General features: G+C 43.8%; 1 protein-coding gene across 10 annotated transcripts in view; it reads left to right on the top strand.

Annotated features, from left to right (window-relative positions):
• Positions 1–894: 894 nt before the first annotated feature.
• The window catches only part of PCDH1 (protocadherin 1), a 150,146-nt gene continuing 128,896 nt past the window's right edge, over positions 895–22,144 (top strand). For all 10 annotated transcript variants that reach the window (XR_016280523.1, XR_016280522.1, XM_089516162.1 and 7 more), the window contains exon 1: positions 895–1,438. Coding sequence is in view for 8 of the 10 variants with exons in the window: in XM_089516162.1 (XP_089372288.1) it covers positions 1,390–1,438 (49 nt within the window). In the remaining 2 variants the exon portion in view is untranslated. The remainder of the gene's footprint in view (positions 1,439–22,144) is intronic.

Genomic DNA, 22,144 nt, shown 5'->3' with positions numbered 1-22,144 from the left:
GCCTCGAAAAAGAGAAGAGCCTATAGCCTGGACACAGGAGGCCAGCCCAGAATTCCTGGGCCAGTAGCTAAGGGTGGCCATTAAGGCAGGGGCAGGGGCCCACTTCCGCCCCCTCAGTCCTGCTCAGCCAGGCCTGAGGGACTCACCGGAAGTCCCCCCTCCCCAAGGGAAGGGCAAGGTCAGCCTGAGGCCCCACCTGGGGCCCCCACTGGAAACTGTGGGGAGGGGGGTTAAAGAAGCCCCTCTGAGTCTGGAAGGCTCCAGGGAGGGGAGGAGAGGAGGGGGAGGGGGGTAAGAGAAGGTAGAACCAGGGCCAGCCAAAGGGAGTCCCTTGGGGGGGAAAGAGGGAGGCAAGGGCCTCAAGGAAAGCGCCAAGAAGCTTCCCACGAGGCTTCTCAAAATGGAGGGCGTGTAATTGGGGGGGGAGGGGAAAGGAGGGTGGGGGGGTGTTTGGGGGGCATTCCTTGGCGTCCCTGAGGTTTGGGGCTGAGGGCTGGCAGTGCCCCTAGCGGCGGCGGTGGCGGGTGCCTCGGGTGCCCTCCAGTGCCAGCGCCAGCGGAGCAGGGCTCCTCCTCTTGCTTCTCCTCCTCCTCCTCCTCCTCTTCTTCCTCCTCTTCTTCCTCTCCGGGGTCTGGGTGGTGGGTGCGAGGCAGCGCAGCCCCCAGCAGCAGAGGCGGCAGGAGCCTAGTGTCGGGCTTCTTTCCCAGGCTTCTTCTTCTTCTTCCTCCTCCTCCTCTTCCTCCTCCTCTTGGAGCCGCTGCGGAGTGGCTCTCCTTCCAAGGCAAGTCAATGGAAGTGGAGCCAGTGCAGCCAGTGGGGAGGCTAGCCAGGGAGAGGCGCAGAATGGCGACCAGGGACTGAGAGGGAGGGAGGGAGGAGAGGAGGGGGAGAAGAAGAAGAAGAAGCAAGAGCCGGGAGGTGCCTGCGGCTCAGCCGGGTCGCCCTGCGGAGGAGAAGCGCCTCGCCTTCCCAGTTGCCGAGCAGAGCCAGGGAGCCATCTCTCTCTTTGCAGAGGAGGAGGAGGAGGAGGAGGAGGAAGGCTGCTGCGCCAGAAGAGTCCGGTGCCGGGGCTGGCAGCTGAGTCGGGCGCCGGAGCTCCTCCTCTGCTTGGGCAGCGAAGGAGGAGGAGGAGGAGGGAGGAAGGGAGGGTGCCATCCCCGCTCCTCCGCACAGCCTCCGCCGCCTCACACACTCCCAGGGACCAGCTCCGGCTCGGACACCCCTCCATCCTGACTGGGGAAGAAGGGGCTTTTCGGGGCTTTAGCCTGGCATTAGCCCCCAACCGAAGCAGAGCCTGATCTCTTGGGGGAAAGAAAGGGAAGCGAGGAAGGAAGGAAGGAAGGAAGGAAGGAAGGAAGGAAGGAAGGAAGGCAGGCATCGGAGGAGAAGATGCCCGGAGAGGAGCGGCGAGCGAGGAGGAAGCCCCGGCCGGCATTAAGTAAGGAGGAGATGCGGAGGCAGAGAGGGAAGGAAGCGGGAGGGGATGGCTTCGTGGACCGCCGAAGTGTCGGAATGCCGGACGGAGAGCACTGGAGCTGGGAAGCGGGAGCTTGGGTCCTCCCTGGATGGGAAACAGGGCGATCGGGGACACGGAGAGACAGATCGAGACAGAGATTGAGAGAGAGAGAGAGAGGCAGGGAATGGAGGCGAAGGCGATGGAGGATGCGGCGGACCAGATCCAAGCTCCTTTTTTGCGGTGTGTGTGTTTCTAGCCGCTTCCAGCACCTGCTCACACACACACACACAGAGACAACCCACAGCACCCGCCGCAGTAGAGGCTGCATCCCCATCTCTCCCCCCCCCACCTCCGATCGCTGTCCATAATAATAATATTATGGAAGGTTCAACACAAGGGTCTGGAATGGAAAGCCATCTCCGCTGTGTGTGTGTGGCACCGTGAGCATCCCTTCCCCCCATACACACACACACACATTCATTGATAGGCGAGATGCTGGATCTAGCCTTAGGAAAATCGGACACAAGGGGTTGGGGGGGGTGTTAGGAACCGATCAGGGAAGGCCAGCCCTGATCTCTGCGTTCTCCACCACTTTGGTTTATAGGCGAGATGCTCGGAAGACTAGCCCTGATCTCTGCGTTCTCCACCACTTTGGTTTATAGGAGAGATGCTGGGAAGACTAGCCCTGATGGCTGCGTTCTCCACCACTTTGGTTTATAGGCGAGATGCTGGGGAGACTAGCCCTGATCTCTGCGTTCTCCACCACTTTGGTTTATAGGCGAGATGCTGGGAAGACTAGCCCTGATGGCTGCGTTCTCCACCACTTTGTGTTTGGTTTCTAAGCTAGAGGCTGGCTCTTAGGGGGAAATGGACACGGAGGGGGCAAAATCAGGGATGGATCAGGGCTAGATAACCTCCCCTTAGCCACTTGTTGGGGGCTGCTGGGGCGGGAGGCAGATTCGCGCACACCTCCGCTCGCGTCCCGGGGCTGCTGCGGAGGAGTGTGCGGATCTGCCTCCCGCCCCAGCAGCCCCCAACAAGTGGCCAAGGGGGGATTTGATCCCCAACCATCTTCCCTCCCCTTCCCCATCCATCTAGGCGTAGGCTGGAGGACGTCGTGCCAATGCAAAGGCTTTTTTCAGATTGCGGGTGCTTTTGATCGTGCCGTGGAAAGGTGGCGATGATGATGGGGGGGGGGTCGATGCTTGTTTGCTCTCTCTCTCTGGGCTGGAGGGGCTTCTGCTCCGGTGCCTTCCCACCCTGAAGGGAATTGTCGGGGAGGCCCTCTTCTTGGATTCCAAGAGCAGGGAGGGAAGCGCTCCCCCCCCCCTTTGAGAGGGAGTCCAGCTTTCCTGTGGCCTTTTCCCTGACACCGATGCCTTGATTCAAGGAAGCCCAGCCAAAGGGGTTCCGTGGCTGTGGATGGCGTGGCTGTGTGTGGCGTATGCTCCATTTTTTATTTGTGTTGTTTCAAAGGTCTCCACCCCCCCCCCCACAAGTGGAGCCTTCTATTCGGAGAGCTGGGTGCGCTTCTCTGAGAGGGGTCAAATCAACCTGTTTGCTCTCAGGATGCACACCTTTTGTGCAGAGGTGGATCCTCATGTGTGCCCCATCATGCCTCCACAGGCAGATTCATCCCACAGTTCCTCCATTTTTTGCCCATCTTCCCCTTGGCATCCTGTTCTGCCCTTCCATGACAAGGTGGCAATGGGCATGGGATGGAGAGTGGTGGAGTCTCCTTCCTTGGAGGTCTTTAAGCAGAGGCTGGATGGCCATCTGTCGGGGATGATTTGATTGAGAGTTCCTGCATGGCAGAATGGGGTTGGACTGGATGGCCCTTGGGGTCTCTTCCAACTTTACGTTTCTATGAGAGGCTCTGGGGATGAATCTACCTGTGGAGGAAGGAGGCATGTAGCACACATGAGGATCTATCTCTGCATGCAAGGTGTGCACCCTGAGAGCAAACAGGTTGCTTTGACCGCTGGGCGAAAGAGCATGTGTGTTTTTGCTTCTAGACAACTTGTTGCCCCTTTTCCTCTGGACCCTGCTTCCTTCTAGGGTTGAGAAATAACAGACTGGGAAGCATGGGCTGAGAAGTGCTGGGGTGGGGCTCTGGTTAGATAGGCTTTCAAGGGTTGAGGATAGCTGTGGGCAATGTTTGCATTTCCCATGACAATGTTCAAAGCTCATGTGATAATAATAATAAAAAAAACCAGTGAGCCTTAAAGGTGCTGCTGCCACCTTTCTTTTTCTTCCTTTTCATTGTCGGTTTCCTCTCCCTTTCATCCACCTTTTTAACAGGGCCAGTTTTGTGGCTGTTTCAGATGCGACTAAGGTTCGTCTTCAGAAATAAAACTAATAATATCTGCCGGTTCTGTGTTAACTGACCAATTAAAAAAAGACAGACTCCTTCGAACACTTTTCCACCTCCTTCATCTTTCATCTAAGCGGCTGTTCTTTTCAAGGATTGATTGTGCACAATAGAGCCGGGCTCTTTTTCCGGTTCCCATTTCAGTTTCTTCATGTTTCTGAGGGTTTGTGTTGATGGCTAGATTGATATATATATATATATATATATATATATATATATATAAAAAAGCTGGAATGTTTCCTGGGGACTATGCACAACTTTTTGTAATTTGGCATCCAGCATTTGTGTTCTAGCACCTTCTAAGAAGAGTAAGTGTTTGATCCTTTGGCAGGGGAGCTGGTCCGTGAATGCTGCCGCTAGATGTTGTTGATCCCAAAGAGATCCAGAATGTGTTTTTGCAAAGTAATTTGCCGTGTTGTCTGTGATGACTTTAAGGCCGTTCCATTGTTGTACGCGCATCCAGAATTGCCTGCTATGTGTAATCCGTGCCCCTCCCGATGACAAAGAGGAATTTGAGCAAAGCGGTCTTAAGAACTGGTGAATTTGTTGTTGTTCTTGTTCATCTCAATGCTTTTAGGTTTACTGGAGTTTGAGAATGACCTTGCGAAGTCTCAGGGAAAGGGGGGGGGGAGTTAAAGTTGTTGTTTTTTAAATGAATACAGCTGTATGGACAACAGAAAGGCCTTAGATAGCACAAGTCTTAAAGGACACTGAGGGCAGGCCCTGGGAGAAAGGTCAGGTTTGTTACAAATCAAAAGGATGAAAGACTAGGTACACAGTTCCACACCCGCGACTCCTGAGAAGACGCCGGAGTCCATGCATTACAGAAAGGATTTATCTACACCGTGGAGTTAAATTGTCAGGCTACAGCGCTTGATTTTAACCAATTACAATTTTTTTTCTCTTCTCCTACGTAAACCCTCTGTAAGATCACACAATAGGAATATTAAATGTACTCTAGCGAGGGAGTAGACCCTCACTGTTGAGATTTCTCTGAAACATAATTCCATCTATTGAAATGATACAGAGGCTTGGAAATGTGAACTTGCGTATGCATAAAGTACAAGGAAATGCTTGAGGAATGCACTACATAGGTCTCAAGAGTATATGTACTACCGAAGCCATACATGGCATGCAGCCTGCCAAAGGGGGGATAACCAGATGCCCTCCAGCTGCAGCCAGAACAACCTGTGGTCAGTTATTGTTGGCGTTGTAGTTCAGAATGTATGGGGCTTGCCCCTCCCTGCCTTTACTAATCCTGTTAATTCCTTAGGCAGATACTGGGCTAGTCAATATATGGGGCTGCTTGGAGTGGAAAATGCAAAATGACAACTTTGTCCTATGGATCAACATGGGATACATCCCATTGGGAAGTACTTTTGGGTCAGGCTCAGTTAAATGTTCAGTGGTGATCAGAACCTCAATCTCCTTATCTTTGCCTTAAAATGTGTCCATATCAGGACCGATGGACCCTTTAGTAATAGTGTAATTCTATGGTTACCTATTTCTCCTTGTGACTTTAATGTGAGGGACCCATTAGATTTATTTTTTTTAACTTCATTGATGAAAGGCATTCATGTAAGTGGATTTTGTGGACAACTGATTTTTCCGGTTTCTTTATTTGTGTCAAATGTTTGCAAGAGGAGCACTGGATTTAATGGGATTCTTGCCACTGAATTAGCCTATTTCTGAGAAAAATAATAATTATAGAGCATGGAGGAGGGGACTGATACTTGTTGCTAAATGTTACCTTGTATGCTTTTGAGAGATTGTCTATTTTATTGATTTTTAAATTGCTTCCACATTGCCGAGCTATCTTTTCCACCCCTGCCACACCTCTAGTTATTCACTACTGTTTCATTGCCCATCAGGATTTCCTCTGTAGCTTACCATAGGCCATAACAGCTAATCACCAGGATGTTAGTTTGAAATAAAAAATCCCTGGCAATAAAGATCTCCAGCTACAACTTGCTTCAGATTTCATCTTTATCAGGGCTAGGCTGGGCTCCATGAAAGGAAGGTCAGTTCCATTGCAGCCTAATCCTCCCCTGCCTTTTGTTGCTATTTTTTTAACAGCAGGTTGGAACTCATTTGTTTCAAGGTTTCAAATTCAAATTAATGAATTTGGCTCTATTTTGCATTCTAAAATTTTACATGATTTTTCCTGAAGGCCTATGTTCCCTGAATATGTATGCATACTAACTGATTTCCAGAATGATTTAAAAAACAACAACAACAGTTTACCTAGTACTTACCAATCATGGCTTCTGGAAGGTTCTGGATACTTCTGCGTATATATGCATAGGATTGGGTTGTAAGCCCCACTTTGCTCAGTGAGATTGGCTTCCACAAATATGATGAGTTGTAGTCTTAAAATTAAGTGATTTTCTTTAGTATCATAATAATTGGAAGACTTTGCTATATATCTTTATGTGCAGCTAAGGCTGAGCAGAAACCTGTCTTAAATCAGATGAGATACTGCAGTTTAAAAGGCCCATGGACTGCATGCCCAAAAGTTTCAAGATTATGCTTCTGAATTACTCCAATGTCATATTTGAAGTCTACCTATGTGTTGTATTAAATGTGTGGCTTGCAACCATTTCAGGGAATAGATACAGTGAATAAACCCAGTGGTATATAGGATGGCATCTTTGGGATCTTATCACTTCATGGAAAGTGAAAAGCTGAGAAGAGTGTTGTATACCCAGAACTAAGGATTTGGGGTGTGGAGCAGGCAAAAAGAAATATTAGTGTTGCCAACAGCTTGCCAGAAGCTCCATGGTTGTGATGTAAATTTGTGTGTATGGTTGATGCTTTGTCAGAAGCCTTGTACCAAGTACCATGAAAGCTGTGTGTGCAGTCGAGAGGGGGTCAAAATGAGAAATGGTTGGGTCATAGAAAATTAGCTGGGAGCTGGCGAATCCGAAGGAAAAAGGAACCGGGTCTGACTGTTGCCAGGCAAAAGGGGCCAGGAGGTAGAATGAAAATTTTGAATGCAGTTGCTACAGGCACAGCTGGAGGTATATGGGAGGGGACAAATACTGGACAGGCAGAAGAAGGGGAAGGCTATCCTAATGTCTCCAATGAAGCTTTGAGGCATTTTAACAAATGACAGCTTTGAGTGTGTTACTCATGAATGTAACATTAATGAGGGATAGAAAGCGGATGAAATCAGTTCTGCTGTTGAATATATGCTGCTGCCCATGTGGCTTTTTCCACTCTGTTTACAGATGTAGGACATGGCAAATGGCTTACAGATCAATGGTTTGCACTGAAGTGCTGACTTTAATTGAATGTGACTAGTATCTTGGATAATCGAGGATGCAAACCTTGTGTAAACTCCCATGATTTCTAGGGGAAGCTATGCCTGGTAGGCGAAATGGAAAGGTTGAAGAAGTTTGGTGAGTAGAGGCGTCTCATTTTGTTGTCTGGAGTGGAAAATCCAAATTGCATCCCATTCTCTCACTAATTATCAGGGTCGAATTCCAAGTTATAGCCGTGTTAGTCTGTATAATCAGTACATAGCGAGATCTTGTAGCACCTTTGAAACTAACTGAAAGAAAGAAATTGGCAGCATGAGCGTACATAGACTTCAGCCTACTTTCTCAGATGCATTTGGTGGAGTGGAAACCAGGCACAGACATATATATGCCATTGGTATGTGAGGATGTCAGTTCAAATTACAAGTTAACAGTGTCACTGGGAAATCCACCAGGACTTTCTGCTGTTCGAGATCCATTAAAATTAGCTTCTTTATAGATTGTGCCCCATAACATATACATGCCTTCCATTCTGTTGTAGCTCTCCTACCCTACCTAACAGTAAATGGACTTGGTTGTTTATCCTGACACAAAATGGAAGCATGTTATGGCACCAGTTTGTTTATCAGCTGTAACACATGAGTGAAAATGTACAAGTTGGTGTTGGTCCATATATGTGCTACTGGAGTAATTTAAAGCAGCAAGGATCATGGTGAGTGGGAGAGAGACTGGGCATATGAAGTAGGTAAACAGGATGGGAGAGAGATTCTGTGTTGTGACTTTAAAAGGCTACATAGACTTTGCAGGAAGTGAGCTAAGGTGGTTGCACTTGGAAGATTATGAGGCAGACTATGAGCTGTAGATGTCTGTTTAAATGTAAACAGGATGATGCTTAAAGAACCTTTGAGAAAGGAATGCACTTTGTCTGGAGGCCATGGAGGAAGGCACAGAAGTCAGCAAGGCTGCTAAGAGGATGCCTGCCAGTGGCTGGAATCCAGTAGGACTCTTAGTCTTGTCCTCTGGAAAACAAAAATATATCTGAAGATAATTGGTTTGCTTGGCTGTTATTTTATGTGAGGATGGTAGTGGTGTTGCAGGGTTTTGTTGTTGTTGTTGTTTTTATGGAGGCAGGTATTTGTTGTTGCATGCCTTTAAGTCATTTCTGACTTATGGTGACCCTAATGTGAACTTCTCAAGGGGTTTTCTGAGGCTGAGAGTATGGGACTTGCCCAAGGTCAACCAGTGAGTTTCCATGGCTGAGCTGCAATTTGAATCCTGGTCTCCAGGGTCATAGTCCAGTACTCAAATACTACAGACCATGTTGATTCTGAAGACAGGTATATGTCGTTGTATTTCTGAAAAAACTACCCAGTGTACTTGGAGCACTTTTTAACTGATTAAAAGTATTAATTTAATTCATTTAGAGTTAAGACATAACCTGATGTTATCTGCACACTTTGTTGGGTGTAAATCCTAGTGAACACAATATTAATTATCTTTGAACAATCATACTGGACTGTACATGGTACAGCACAAAATGTACAACTTAAAGATATATATTTGCAGTTAGCTGCAATTCTAGTTGATTAATTTGCTGGTTAATTGAGAATTAGCAATAGGAACTTTCAACCTTTGTTATGGTATAAGTTCTGGATAAGTTCTGGATCACATTTCCCATCATGAAGAGTTAGCATCTAGCAAAGCAGCATACTGTAATAAAATTATCCTTTTAGTATTAAAGAGCTGTCATACCAGGTTAAACTAGTCATTCATCTAGTCCAGATCCTGCCCCTCACCAGTGGCAGATGTTGGATGTTATCCAATACTTTACAACATTTTAAATTGTATCTTCAGTGCTTGTGGGGGGAAATTATATGAAAGTTAAATCATAGAATCATAGGAAATCATAATCAAAGCATCCTTAACAGATGGCCATCCAGCCTTTGCTTAAAGACATCTAAGGAAGGAGATTCCAGCACTCTCTGAGGAAGTGTGTTCCAGTGTTGAACAGCCCTTACTGTCAGGAAGTTCCTCCCAATGTTAAGGTGGAATCTTTTTCCCTGTGGCTTGCATCCACTGTTCCGTCTTCTAGTCTCTGCAGCAGCAGAAAACAAGCCTGCTCCATCCTCAAGGTGACACCCCCTCAAATACTTAAACAGGACTATAATATCACCTTTTAACTGTCTCTTTTCCAGGCTAAACACCCCCAGCTCCCTAAGTCTTTCCTCATAAGGCATGGTTTCCAGGCCCTTCACTATTTTGGTGGCCCTCCTCTGGACACACTGCAATTTGTCAACATCCTTTTTGAATTGTGGTGCCCAGAACTGGACACAGTATTCCAGGTGAGGCCTAACCAAGGCAGAATAAAATAGCACTATTACTTACCTTAAACTAGACACTATACTTCTATTGATGCAGCTTAAAATAGCATTGGCCTTTTAAGCTGCCACATCACACTGGACTAGGACTCCTAGATCCCTTTCACATGTAGTCATGTTAAGCCAGGTGTCCTCCATCCTATATCTGTGTATTTCATTTTTTTCTCCTTAATAAGTGCAGTATCTTACATTTCTCCCTGTTGCAGTTCATTTTGTTAGTTTTGGCTCAGCTTTCTAATCTATTAAGGTCATTTTGAATTTTGATCCTGTCCTCTGGGGTATTAGCTACTCCTTTTAATTTGGTGACATCTGCAAATTTGATAAGCATACCCTCTATTTCTTCACCCAAGTCATTGATAAAGAACCAAAGTAAAGACTATTTCATGTTGGATCAAGCTCCACAGAGCCAGGAAAATGAAAGCTGATGCCTTAACAGGCATGCTGCATTGTCTGGGATGATGTTCTGGGGTGTTCCAAATTGTTCCTTTTTGTAACTTGCCATCTATGGACTCACACTTTCCCTTCATCTTTTGGGGCTTAAATCCAGATGGGGAGGATGGCATGCTTAGGACCAGAAAAGATGCCTCATATTGTCCTGCTCCTGTTTTGTTTTTTGAAGTATCTTAGTCTTGCTGTATTGGTACAGGAAGCTTGCTGTGATTGGAGCCATGCCTTTTTGTTGGTTATACCAGTAGTCGCTGGATGGGTTCAAGAGTAAGAAAGTGCCATCTCTTAGCATCCTTTGACACTGCCTCAACACAAAGGAGGCTTTTATGTTTCACTTTGCTAAGAGTGATGGTGACACAAGAATGCAGGTTTCTTATTTTGATTCTAGAATGTCAATATAATGAGTAACAGAAGTATTTATTCATGACCAGGTTGAGATCTCCGTCAGCAGGTGTGCTTTCAGAATCTGCTCTTGAACTTGACATACTTGGTAGAAATGAAATGATTTGTATGGTAAGGTCCTGCAGTTGAAAAGCAGAAGGATCTTTGATTCAGACTTGTGTCCAGGTTGTGTCCTCCCAACAGAAAAAGATGTGTGGGCTAAGATCAAACACAAGGGTGCCTTTTATTGGGGAACAGCTGCTGACTCACAAATTCAGTAAAATGGTTAATAATTAAGCAACCCAGTCATGCTCAAAATTAGTGCATTATACAACCTCACTATTAAAGTCCTTGGTATCACCTCAAAATCATGGAAAAGTTCTTGGTATCACCTAAAATCTATGAAGCAGATTATTTGCTTTGTCACTGGTTCTAGAAGCACAGCTATACAATTAAGCCTTAGGCAAAGTTAGCAGGAATATCACTCCCATCTGCTGCATCTGAGAAGAGCCTCTCCCCATCCTTTGCCATTCTACCCATCTTGCCAGCTATAAGGTGTAAGTAGAAAACTATTATGGGTCTGATCACCTGGGGAGATGTTTCTTCTAACAATATAGTAAGGTTCAAATCCATCCTGGCATTAAAGGATCAGGTCAATATTATTATATTTTTATAATATTTGTTTGTATCCCTCTCTTTTCCCAGAACTGGGACTCAGAGAGGCTTAACAATATTAAAAGAACAATGCAATTAAAAACATAGAAAAGAGGCACATTACAAAGGAATTAAATTATTACAATATTAAAATAGATTGCTATTAAAAGAATAAAATACAATTTAAAAAGATAAAACTGTATAAAAAATTTTTTAAGATGAAACAACATTTCAAGCCGGTCCTTTACAAAAAGTCCATTTTAAAAGCCTGTCTGAACAGGCAGAAGGCCAATGAGGAGGGAGACGTGCTGGTCTCCCTGAGAAGGGAGTTCCAGACTCTAGGGACAGCCACCAAGATGGTTCCTCTCGCATCCCCACCAATTGTGCTTCTGATGAGGATGGGACACCCACTGGCACTATATGAACTACAGCATCCAAGTCAGAGTGAATCTGAGTGATTTTATTTGCAAAGTGCTGTGCAAATTCTTTACAGCGGGCTGCCAAGTGGGCTGCATTTTCTGCTTGAGGGTGAGTGTGTAAGAGACCCCTGACCACTCAAAACAGCTCTGTTGGACAGCTCCGTGCGGATACAATGCTGGCAGCAAAAAATAATTTCTTTGCTGCCTGCATTGCCACAGAGGAGGCCTTCAAATATGGCTCATCTCTGCTGATTCAGGACATTCCACTGTCCCCATCTCTGCTTTGATTAGGCAGACCAAGGGAAATGTGTGGGTTTATGGAGGATAAGTTGGACACAAGCATAATTTATGGCATTACACAACATAACTACTGATCATAGAATATATTAAAGTGTCAGTTTAGTGGAGCTTGAAGTCCTTAATTTTGTGCTTAAACCATTTTTTTTCCTTCCACTGAATTTCTCTCAGTTTGAAAAGAAAATTTACCATTACAAGTGTTCTAAAAGACAACAACACATCTACACCAGTGCAGGTATACATATAACTTTTTCACTGGGTAAGTATGTACAAATTGATAGATGTGCTACTCTCTGTTCAAAAAGGTTTACTTCTGCATTTGCCTGTCTGTGCATGATACTATGGCCTGTTCCAGACTGCCAAAATAAAGCTGCTTCAGGTCTCTTTGGAGTTATACTATTTAAATGATGCATGGGTCCTAAGAGTCCGGCGGTCGCGCCAAAGCCACACTCCATTCCTAAGCACTGGAGGGCAGCTTTGGTGCAGCTTCCGGATTCTTAGGACCCATGCATCATTTAAACAGCATACCTCCAAAGAGACCCGAAGCAGCTTTATTTTGGCAGTCTGTAACAGGCCAATCATTCCTTTTTTGTTTCTATTCTCTTTGCCTCAGAAATGATCTATCTGTCAGGCAGAGTGACTCCATCTGCTCTTAAAATTACCTTATATTTGTCTCAGCTGACAGTTCCTGCTATCCCTCCACCCACTGTCAACTACACTGGGCACGTTTGGCTTACATGACAAGAAGATCTCTTGAAGACTTGAATGGATTGGGCACTTAATTAAAACAAGTTGACAGACTACTGAGCTAATCTCACAGAACTCAGTGTATTCAGCTGTTTCCAGCTCTTTACTTCCAACCTCTAGACCTTGCCAAAATGGCAATGGGGAAACTCCTGTCCTAGGATAATTATCATGATGGTGTATTTTGAGTACCAAGAATGGAAGCTAGCAAGTCAACAAGTTCGGTTTCCTGCTTCTCTAGCTATGTATACATTCTTACTTTACCAGGTCTGTCTCAGAACACTGAAGAATTCTAATAGGCATTCTGGAATTAAACAGATAAATATAAATACGAAATTATGAGCGGCAGATGAAAACAAATGTACCAAATAGCCATACATTACATTCTTCTAAATATATTTTTTTTATTCCACCTATCTTCTCAAAAGGATTGCTCACAGGATTCTCGCATTCTCTCCCTGTCTGTTTTCAGAACAACCCAGGTATATAAGGAGAGAGTGCGGGGATGTATTACATGCAGCGCATGTACAGTCTGTCTTCATGTGTACACATTTTTTTTAGCTATACACATACAGTTTGTTCCCAATAAACAGTCACCATGTATACAGGTATATACAGTGTGTAAACACTAAATGCAGATTACAGATCTATATGCATGAACAGTTAATTACATGTAATGGAGAGTGCATGCAACCAGGGATGTCTAGATAATAGTTCAGTAATTGAAGGGCATTTCTGCACATGAAAACATGTGTGACAGAATATTGTAAGACTTGTTTTGCTTGTGTATTGAAGCTTCTTGATTAACAGAGAATAAAAATGAGGATATATTTTTTATCTCAAGTAAATTCTTTATCTGAAGCCAAGCAATTGCTTATAAAAGTACTGCTGGTAATAATAAAAATAATATATTAATTTACTTAATACCATTTTCCCATGCACAGATACTTCTACTGGCAGTCATGTCTGATTAATATACCTTTTGTCATCAGTTTTTTACTGTTCAAAAAGGAATCCTGCAAGTTAGGTGAGGCTGAGAAAGATGCTCAAAGGATCATTCAAAACAGCACAAAGCTTCAGTCCCTTCCCATTTTATTTTCACACGAAAAAAACACACAATCCACTCTGAGCTTTATGCTAGGAAAATGGGGATGGCAGTCAAACCTTCATTTAAGCAAAAAATTTTGGTTTCTCCCTTAAGCTGATATGGCTTACTTTATTTAGTGATTTATGAATTGGCAGAGAAGCACTTCCAGTGTGCATTTGTGCAACCTTAAGAATGTTTAGTTAGAAGGAAATCCCATTCAGTCCAAGGGTCCTGCTTCCTGGCATGCATGCTTAATAACTTTCTTTGAAAATGGAAACAAGCAGGATGTTCTCCACCTTCACAATAGTATTTTTTGCATCCCTCAGTGTGTGCCATGATGTAGCGCATTAATAGTGTCAGACTAGGATTTCAGTTAAATAAATCCAGCAGGCTGGAAAAAAGAGTGAGGAGCAGGGAACAAATATAAAGTTGCAGTGATGAAGCTCAGCAACAGAGACTGGAGGAAAGAAGTGGGGGAGGAAGCAGAAGGAGGGAGCAAGGAAGTAGAGATCAAATCTTTATACATTTGGAAAAGTCTGTAAGTTTTGCATTTTTATGTTTTCCATTTAAGTTGGTTTTATTTGAATACAGCTAGTATAGGGAAAGCAGGGGAGAGAAGAGTCAAAATGTTATTTTGATCAAGAATGCATACTGACCCTATTCAAGCTTATACTTGTATTAGCATATAAACACAGCAATCACTCAAAAGACTCTTCAGGCTCCAGCAATATCTCCAGCAATCACCTGCTATGATGTCACCACCCTGATTGATCCCATCCCAAGATGACATGCAGCCCTACCTAGTTCATCCTGTCTTCTTTTTGGTTCCCACACTACATCCTAATGTTCATAATGGTTATCTACTCACCTTGGCTTTAGGCAACAGTCCTTCCTTCTGCCTTGTCCCTCAATGACCATCATTAAAACTGAACTTATCACCTCTTCGCCACACCCACAAAGTTTTGCATTTCTATGAGCATTCTCATGCATAGCCTGTTTATATAGGTCTCTGGACTTTCCATTCCACCCCAAGGATATGAGAAAGTAGACTCACATCTATGCAAGCTCATGCTACGAACTTCTCTTTGTAAGTCTCAAAGGTGCTACAAGATTGCTTTGCAACAAGTACCTAGATTGGTTAGGGCTGAAGGAACCAAAACATGTTCCAGGCCAGCAGCAGATGCAACAGTTGTCATGAGACTACTGGGCTGCACCATGGCCAGGCTGCTCTACGTAGAGGGATCTTACAGCACCTTTGAGATAAACTGAAAGAAAGAAATTGGCAGTATGGCTTTTCATAGACTTCAGTCTGCTACTGAAGTCTATGAAAGCTCATGCTGCCAATTTCTTTATTTCAGTTAGTCTCAAAGGTGCTGCAAGAGCTCTCTACGTACTGATTCTACAGACTAACACGGTTATATCTTTGCAGGCTAACCTAACCTGAAATCCATTCCCAATCCCTCCTTAAGTAGCAGGGCATGGATTCTACACTCCAGTAGGTTGGTTGCGTTAAAGAACAATGATGTCTACAATATATCTCATTCTCTGTCTCTCAGACACATACACAGTGAAGTAATTGTCTAAGCTCTGGGCCACTCGATTGCTCCCAGGGCTTGTGCTGGCTGCTGTTTGCTTTTGCTGGCATTACTTTGCTAGTTTTGACTTACACACAAGTGTCTTCTGTCTCTTCCTTCTCTTGTTCTTTGGAGCATATTCAATACACTTTCCACTAGCATCAGTTGGGAGGGCAAGGCAAGGGCTTTCCATTAAGACCCTGCATCATCGCCTGGAACAAGTCCAAAGGAGGGCAACCCAGATGAGACAAACCCCGAGAGGTGATAAGATAGCCATCTTTAAATAGTTGAATGACTGTCAGGCAGAAGACAGATCAAGCTTTTTTTCTGCTCCTCCAGAGGATGAGGCCAAATCAGTAGACTGAAATTAAAGGAAAGGAGATTGTCACTAAATTTTAGGAAGAATTTCCTAATGTAAGAGCTGTCCAGTGGACTGCTTTGGAAGGCGACGGACCTCCCTTTGTTGGAGGTTTTTAAACAGTGTGGGTGACCACCACTCAGTGTTGCTTTAGCTATGGCTCCTGGAACTAGTAGGAAATTAAATTAGATGAACCTCGAGGTCCCTTCATTGTCTTGTAGAATCACAGAATTAGAAGGGACCCCAAGGTTCATCTAATTCAATTTTCTACTAGTCCAACTTTTGATCAAAATAGTGACTCTGTATTTTACACCATACCTTAGCTCCTACAAGGGCCAGAGGCTTGTTTATGCTTCTGAATTGAACACTTTCATTATGGTGAAAACAGGCAGCAGATGCTAACAACCCAGGTATGGATGTACTGTATGGAAAGGTTTGCTGACACTTAATGAACTCACCTTCCCTGCTGCCTCCAAAAACAAACAACATTCCAACCCTCACCACCCGCTTCCCCAGAATTTCCCATGGGAGGACCAAAAAGAATTGTGCTTTAAGCCACCAGCAAGAGATATCTATTAAAAGGCCCTTGTCCCTCAGACTATGATTCTGACCCATGCTTTAGAAGTTGCTTTACTTGGTTTAGATAATTTTGATATGGAATGGTCTATAGTATATAAATTTTGAAAGAGAAATAGGGGATAATAGCAGACGCATAAAACATCTAAGTGATTTATATGCATGGGACAAAACGATGAAAGAAAGGGGATGGTAGAAGATATATACTGAGGTATTTGGACATAAGCACAAATAATAAGGTATTGGTTTGAGGAAAATAAGTAGAGGTAGAAGAACAGATGAGTCAAGTTTAGAATATTTAAGGAAATTCAGAGAAGTATTGTAAAAACAGTACTAAAAGGAAGAATGTTAGAATGAATGGTAAACACTGTATGTATGGTTAAGAGTGATGGTAAAGTATGTTGAGGGTTAGAATATGTAGAGAAGACGTATGGGAATGTTAGGGAAGGGTTTGAAAACGAGAAGGCGAAGAAGTAGAAGTAGAAGTAGAAGGGAGAGAGTAAGAAAGAAAAAAACATAGGAGTTTATCAAATGGGAGGAATTTCTCTTAAATTCGAATGAAAAGAAAGTGGGGCCAGAACGCATTCACTTAAAGTCGCTAGTTTTGCGCAATTATGTAAATACGCATTGCATTCAAACTGGCTCCTCATTGCCCGAAAATAGCATGCCATTGCCCAAATTTGTGTGTGGCAGTTTATCATGCAATAACGTGAAACCACATGATTACATTCAGACTGACTTCCCATTGCCCGAATTTGTGTGTAGTGGGTTATCACGCAATAACGTGAAACTCCATGATTGCGTTCAGATTGCCATCGGATTATACTTCCATTTCCCCTTGTCTGATAAACTCCATAGAAAGGTGAAATAATGAGTTTGGATAAGAAAGAGTGAAGGAAATAATAAGAAAGTGGTATAAGAGGAATGAAAGGAAGGGGATATGAAACTTGAAGATGAATGATGGAACACAAGTTGAGTTTACTGGAAGATTAATTAGTAAGTAATGTTAGAATAGTTATAGTAGTAGGAAATACATATTGTATGTTTATTGAATACTTATGGAATGTTTAAAGAAACACTGATTATATTTGTGATGATGTGTGATTGATAATATTTTAAATGTTCTATAAAGAAATCAAAAAAGAAGTTGCCTTACTTGGAATTTCCATTTGTGAACAAGTGCTTTAAGAGGGTCCTGGTAGTGCCCGAAATGTTCATTTTCAGGCTACTGTTAATAAGCTAATTAAATCTTGGATGGAAAACCTCTTGAGCTAAGAGGGTATTTTCTAAGCGAATTCATTATTTTACATTTCTCTTCAATACTGTATCAGGAAATATGTGATTCTTGAAGGGCCGATTTCATTTAGTAAAGATCATTCATTCAGATAGATTAATTACATTCCATCTCTCATTTTGCTACCACAGCTTCCTTTGTGAGGTAATATAAGGTTGGGACACACACGTTTTGCATTTTCTCTTCCCGCACTCTCTGAGGATAACCCAACTAGGACTGTTGTGAAAGTAGAGAAATCTTGTAGCACCTTTGAGACTAACTAAAGAAAGAAGTTGACAGCATGAGCTTTCATAAATCTACTTCCTCAGATGCTTTTGGAGGATGAATTTGTTGTGAAAGTGTAATTGCTGGTCAAATTCTTCCAAGCAGAACTGAGGGAATCACAGCTTGCTAAGAGCGGAAGGTACCTATTCAATTCATCATGTGCTTCCCACTGCCTGCCTGCTTCTTCGTCCAAACAGAGGCTCACACTGGGGGCCAGGAACTGGGGTAGCAGGTGGCAAAGAGTTCCTAGAGAAATGGGACAAAAGAACTGGATCTCTCTGCTGTTTTCTTCAGTGAAGATGCTGGCAGCCACTCTGCACTGGCAGCAACTTCATTTTTCACAGAGTTGAAGCAAGGAGGAGGCCAGGTGTGAAGGACCAACCTCCAGCACCTGAATGATCTTTTCCCCCTCTTGGAGAAGGAGATGGGAGAGCATGAAGTTGAGGGAACTTGGACATTCCTATTTTCTTTCAAATGTTCAAAACTTGTTGTCCCAATCCCCCTCCACCAAGGGAGTGATAGTGAGCATTCACCTGGAAATATCAATGAACTTAATCTCTTTTTAGGAATGAGTGCAAGTCTGCTCACCATTTGTTCATTGTTATAGTCTTTATGCAAGCAAGCAAGAAAGAAAGATGGAGTTGTGTCTGAATATAGCTGGCCCCCCATATCCACAGATTCATCCATCCACAGCTTGAAAATATTCAAAAATATATATAAATTTCAAAAAGCAAAGCTTGATTTTGCCATTTTATATAAGGAACACCATTTTACTATATCATTGTATATAATGGGACTTGAACATCCATGGATTTTGGTGTCCACAGGTAATCCTGGAACCAAACCCCAGCGGCTACCAAGGGCCCACTGTACGTCTGTTTACATTTGTTACATTTAAGATATTTAGAGGAGGTCCCTTTTTTGTCTAAAATGTTCCAGCTAAGTCCCTGAGTGGATCCTACACATTGCAACATGGTTCTTAGATCTTGTTCACACTAGCCTTTTTGTTCCTAACTGTTGGGGGTCTCATATGAGGATTGGCAATTTTAATTTTTGTATAACAAGCATGGCAATCACTGCTTTGCAAATGGACTTGATGGGAGAAGAAGTATTTTGAACACTATTCTCTCAAAGCAACAGGAGGGACAGAGTGTATGAGCTGGGGGAGGCGGGAAGTATAAACTATTGTTATAGGTATCCTTGTTCAACATGTACAGTATGTGTAAATATGTAGCTGATGAACTTGGACATATAGGGACTGTTTATTTAGACATGTGCTAGCTTGCCTTGTAACCTATATTTTGTTGTTTTTAACTGCCATAAAGTCAACTCCAACTTACAGTGATGGTATGAATGAGAGACTGTCAGATTTCCCCTTTATCAACATTGCTGCTCAGATCTTGCAGACTCAGGGCCATGACTTCAGAGGACTTCATCACACGGGGGGAAATCAGGGGATTCAAAAGGCATTATCCAGGGAAAGTCATGCGATCGTGGCTAAGATTATCACAGAGATCACAATTAGAGAGGGCTTATTCTGGGAATAACCAGGGAATAATTTGTTGCTGGTTATTCCTGGGATAAATCCGCTCTAATCGTGACATCATGTGATAATCTTAACCGCGGTCATGCAACTTTTCCTGGATAATGCCTTTTGAATTCCTCGATTTCCCCCATGTGATAGAGTCCCTTGACTGAGTAATGTCTTCCTACTGTCTTCTACCATGCCACGCCTTACTTTTTTCCCCTGACTCTTACCTTACCAAGGACTCTTCCAACGAGTCCTATCTGGTGCTGATACAACAGTTTCAGTTTTAGTCATTTAGGCTTCTAGGGATTGTCCAGGCTCTAATACACATTTATTTGTCCGGAATATCTTCAGAGCCCTTCTACAACACTACATTCAAATGTGTTGGCTTTCTTCCTATCAGCTTTATTCAACATCTAGCTTTCACACCCATACACTGAAATCAGAAATACAACGGCATAGACAATCCTGACTTTGGTATTCAATGATATATCTTTACACTTCGGGATCTTGACTAGTTCCTTTATAGCTCTTTTCCAAGTCTGATTTCTTGACTGTATTCTCCATGCTGATTAATTAATGAGCCAAGGTATAGAAAATCTGACCATTTCAATATCTTCATTATCTGTATTTTACACCATACCTGCATATCTTTAATGCTTGATATTCTTTCCTCCAATTTTCCCGACTCCTTCCTCCAGGTCTGTTTCAGCTTTATGTGTGAAATGTTCATCATTCTTTGAATAGATAGAGTAATAAAATGCAGCCTTACTTCACCCCCTTGATAATTGGAAACCATTTTGTTTCTCCATATTCTGTCTGGAAGTGTCCTCTTGTCCTGAGAACAGGTTAGGTATCAGGACAATCAAGTGTTGAGACAGAATGGTGAGGGTGACAGGAAATGGTGAGGCAGGGCCTGGAAGATTATGGGCAACAGAAGATCCTTGGAGCTTCACCAGCAAGGAGTAGGCTACCCCAGGAGCAAAATGGGTACATTTTCTGGGATTTCAGGAGAAAGAGGAAGAAATACTCAACAAACGGTCACGAACAGACAGGTCAAAATAATGCTGCTTCTCATCTCTTTGGAGGTATTATCTTTAAATGATACATGCATCCTAAGAGGTCGGAAGCTGCGCCAAAGCCATGTTCCAGCATAGCTTTGGCGCAACTTCCGGCCTCTTAAGATGCATGTGTCATTTAAAGAGCGTACCTCCAAAGAGACGTGAAGCAGCTTTATTTTGGCCTGTCTGTTTGGGCCCATATTTGTATTTATGCTCTGTCTGGGAACCTTTCTTGGTTGGTAATTGTTGGTGATGGTGGTGTTGTGTGCCTTCAAGTCACTTCCAAATTATGGTGGACCTATCATGGAATTTTCTTGGCAAGATTCATTCAGAAAAGGTTTGCCATTCCCTTCCCTTGAGGCTGAGAGTATGTGACTTGCCCAAAGTCAGCCAGTGGGTTTGATGGCAGAGCTGAGAATCGAACCCTGATCTCCAGAGTCGTAGACCAACACTCAAACCACTATGCTATGCTGGCCGTCAAGGTACTCCAAAACTAACAATGGCCATAGGTGACACTTAAGCAATTAATTTGCTAACATATCAGCCTAACTATGGCGGGATAGAGACCGCCCCTTTCCCTGATGAATCAGGGCCTCAGCTGCCACAGTGGCAGCCCCAGAGGCCCTGATCCACCGCTTTTCCTGGCCTCAGGGAAACGGCAAAATGCCGCTTCCCTGCAGCCTGGAAAGGAGTGTCCTTGGGGCTTCATGCCCCAAGGACACCGCGACAGTGGCAGGGAAAGGGAGAAAGGGTCTGCTCGGCCCCTTTCTCTCTGCATCGGTGGTGCAGCCATTTAAAGGCCACGCCAGCAATATGCATGGTGGAAGGAGCTCCAAAACAGAGCTCCTTCTGGCGCCACTGAAAGCGCGCCACAAGCGGTGCCAGGACATCACATCCGTGCTGTGCTGTTTGGCTGCGGCTCGGCCGTGACGGTGTAATGGCGACGCCCATGTAGAAAGGGTGCCGCCATTACAACGTACTAGGGTTGCAGGGCATCTGGGAAGGACGCCCCGAGGCAACCCTAGTACGTATCCAGGCCAGCGCTTTGTGCCAGTCTGGATACCACCTATATTATTTTAGTCTATATTATACTACATTAGTATAGGTGATAAGAGAATAGCTGAGTAGCTGGATACTAAAGATTCCTGATTCATGCTAAAAGATGTGGTGTACAGTTCAAAACCAGACTTTAGAATAAAGAGTCCACAGTTGGTGTGCTGTGACAGGTGATCCATGGGTAAAGAGGGTGAATCTCTATGGAGAATATAGTAGGCAGTGGAATTGTAAAGGTATACAACTTAGGGAGATTAACTGATCCTGGAAACAAGGGTTAGGCATTAGAAAAGAGAAGGAGAGTGTTTGGAAGGATAACCAAAAAAAAAAAAAAAAAAAAAACAGGCTGAAATTCAGGTGGACTTGTAGCTGCATATCAAAGGGTTTGTCTACCCTGGATATCACAATCAAAAATAACACTGGGTGTCCAAACTCAATAGTAATAGGCAATAGCTAGTACATTTCTGTACCACTAATCAGTGCACTTAAGCACTCCCTAAGTGGTTTACAAAGTATAAGCTAATTGCCCCCAACAATCTGGGTACTCATTTTAGCGACCTTGGAAGGATGCAAGCCTGAGTCAAGCTTGGAGCCCTTTCGCTGGTATTGAACTCGCAACCTTATGGTTTATGAGTGAGTGGCTGCAGTACAGGCATTTAACCACTGCGCCACTGGGGCTCTTCAAATTCAAGGAAAATGTTGAGTCTTCAACTGTGTTTACAAAGGGGCAATGACTTTGGGCAGACTTTGGATGCATTTAAAACTTGGCTCTATAGAATTAAAGCAAATGGCTACTTGATTAAATTTAAACATTACAGCAACATGATTAAAATTGGGTAGAGGAGCTTAGAACAAACTGAATCAAACCCAAGTGGTCATTTGACCTGTTGATCTGTATTGCGATGAGGCTGGACTACCTTTTCCAACAGAGCTGTAAAATGG

Source organism: Sceloporus occidentalis, unplaced genomic scaffold (assembly GCF_023333645.1).
Source record: "Sceloporus occidentalis isolate IW3139 unplaced genomic scaffold, rSceOcc1.0.p SCAF_3, whole genome shotgun sequence".
In the NCBI taxonomy this organism is placed as follows: domain Eukaryota; kingdom Metazoa; phylum Chordata; class Lepidosauria; order Squamata; family Phrynosomatidae; genus Sceloporus; species Sceloporus occidentalis.
The sequence above is the reverse complement of the archived record's forward strand: the minus strand, read 5'-3'. Positions and strand labels throughout refer to the sequence as shown.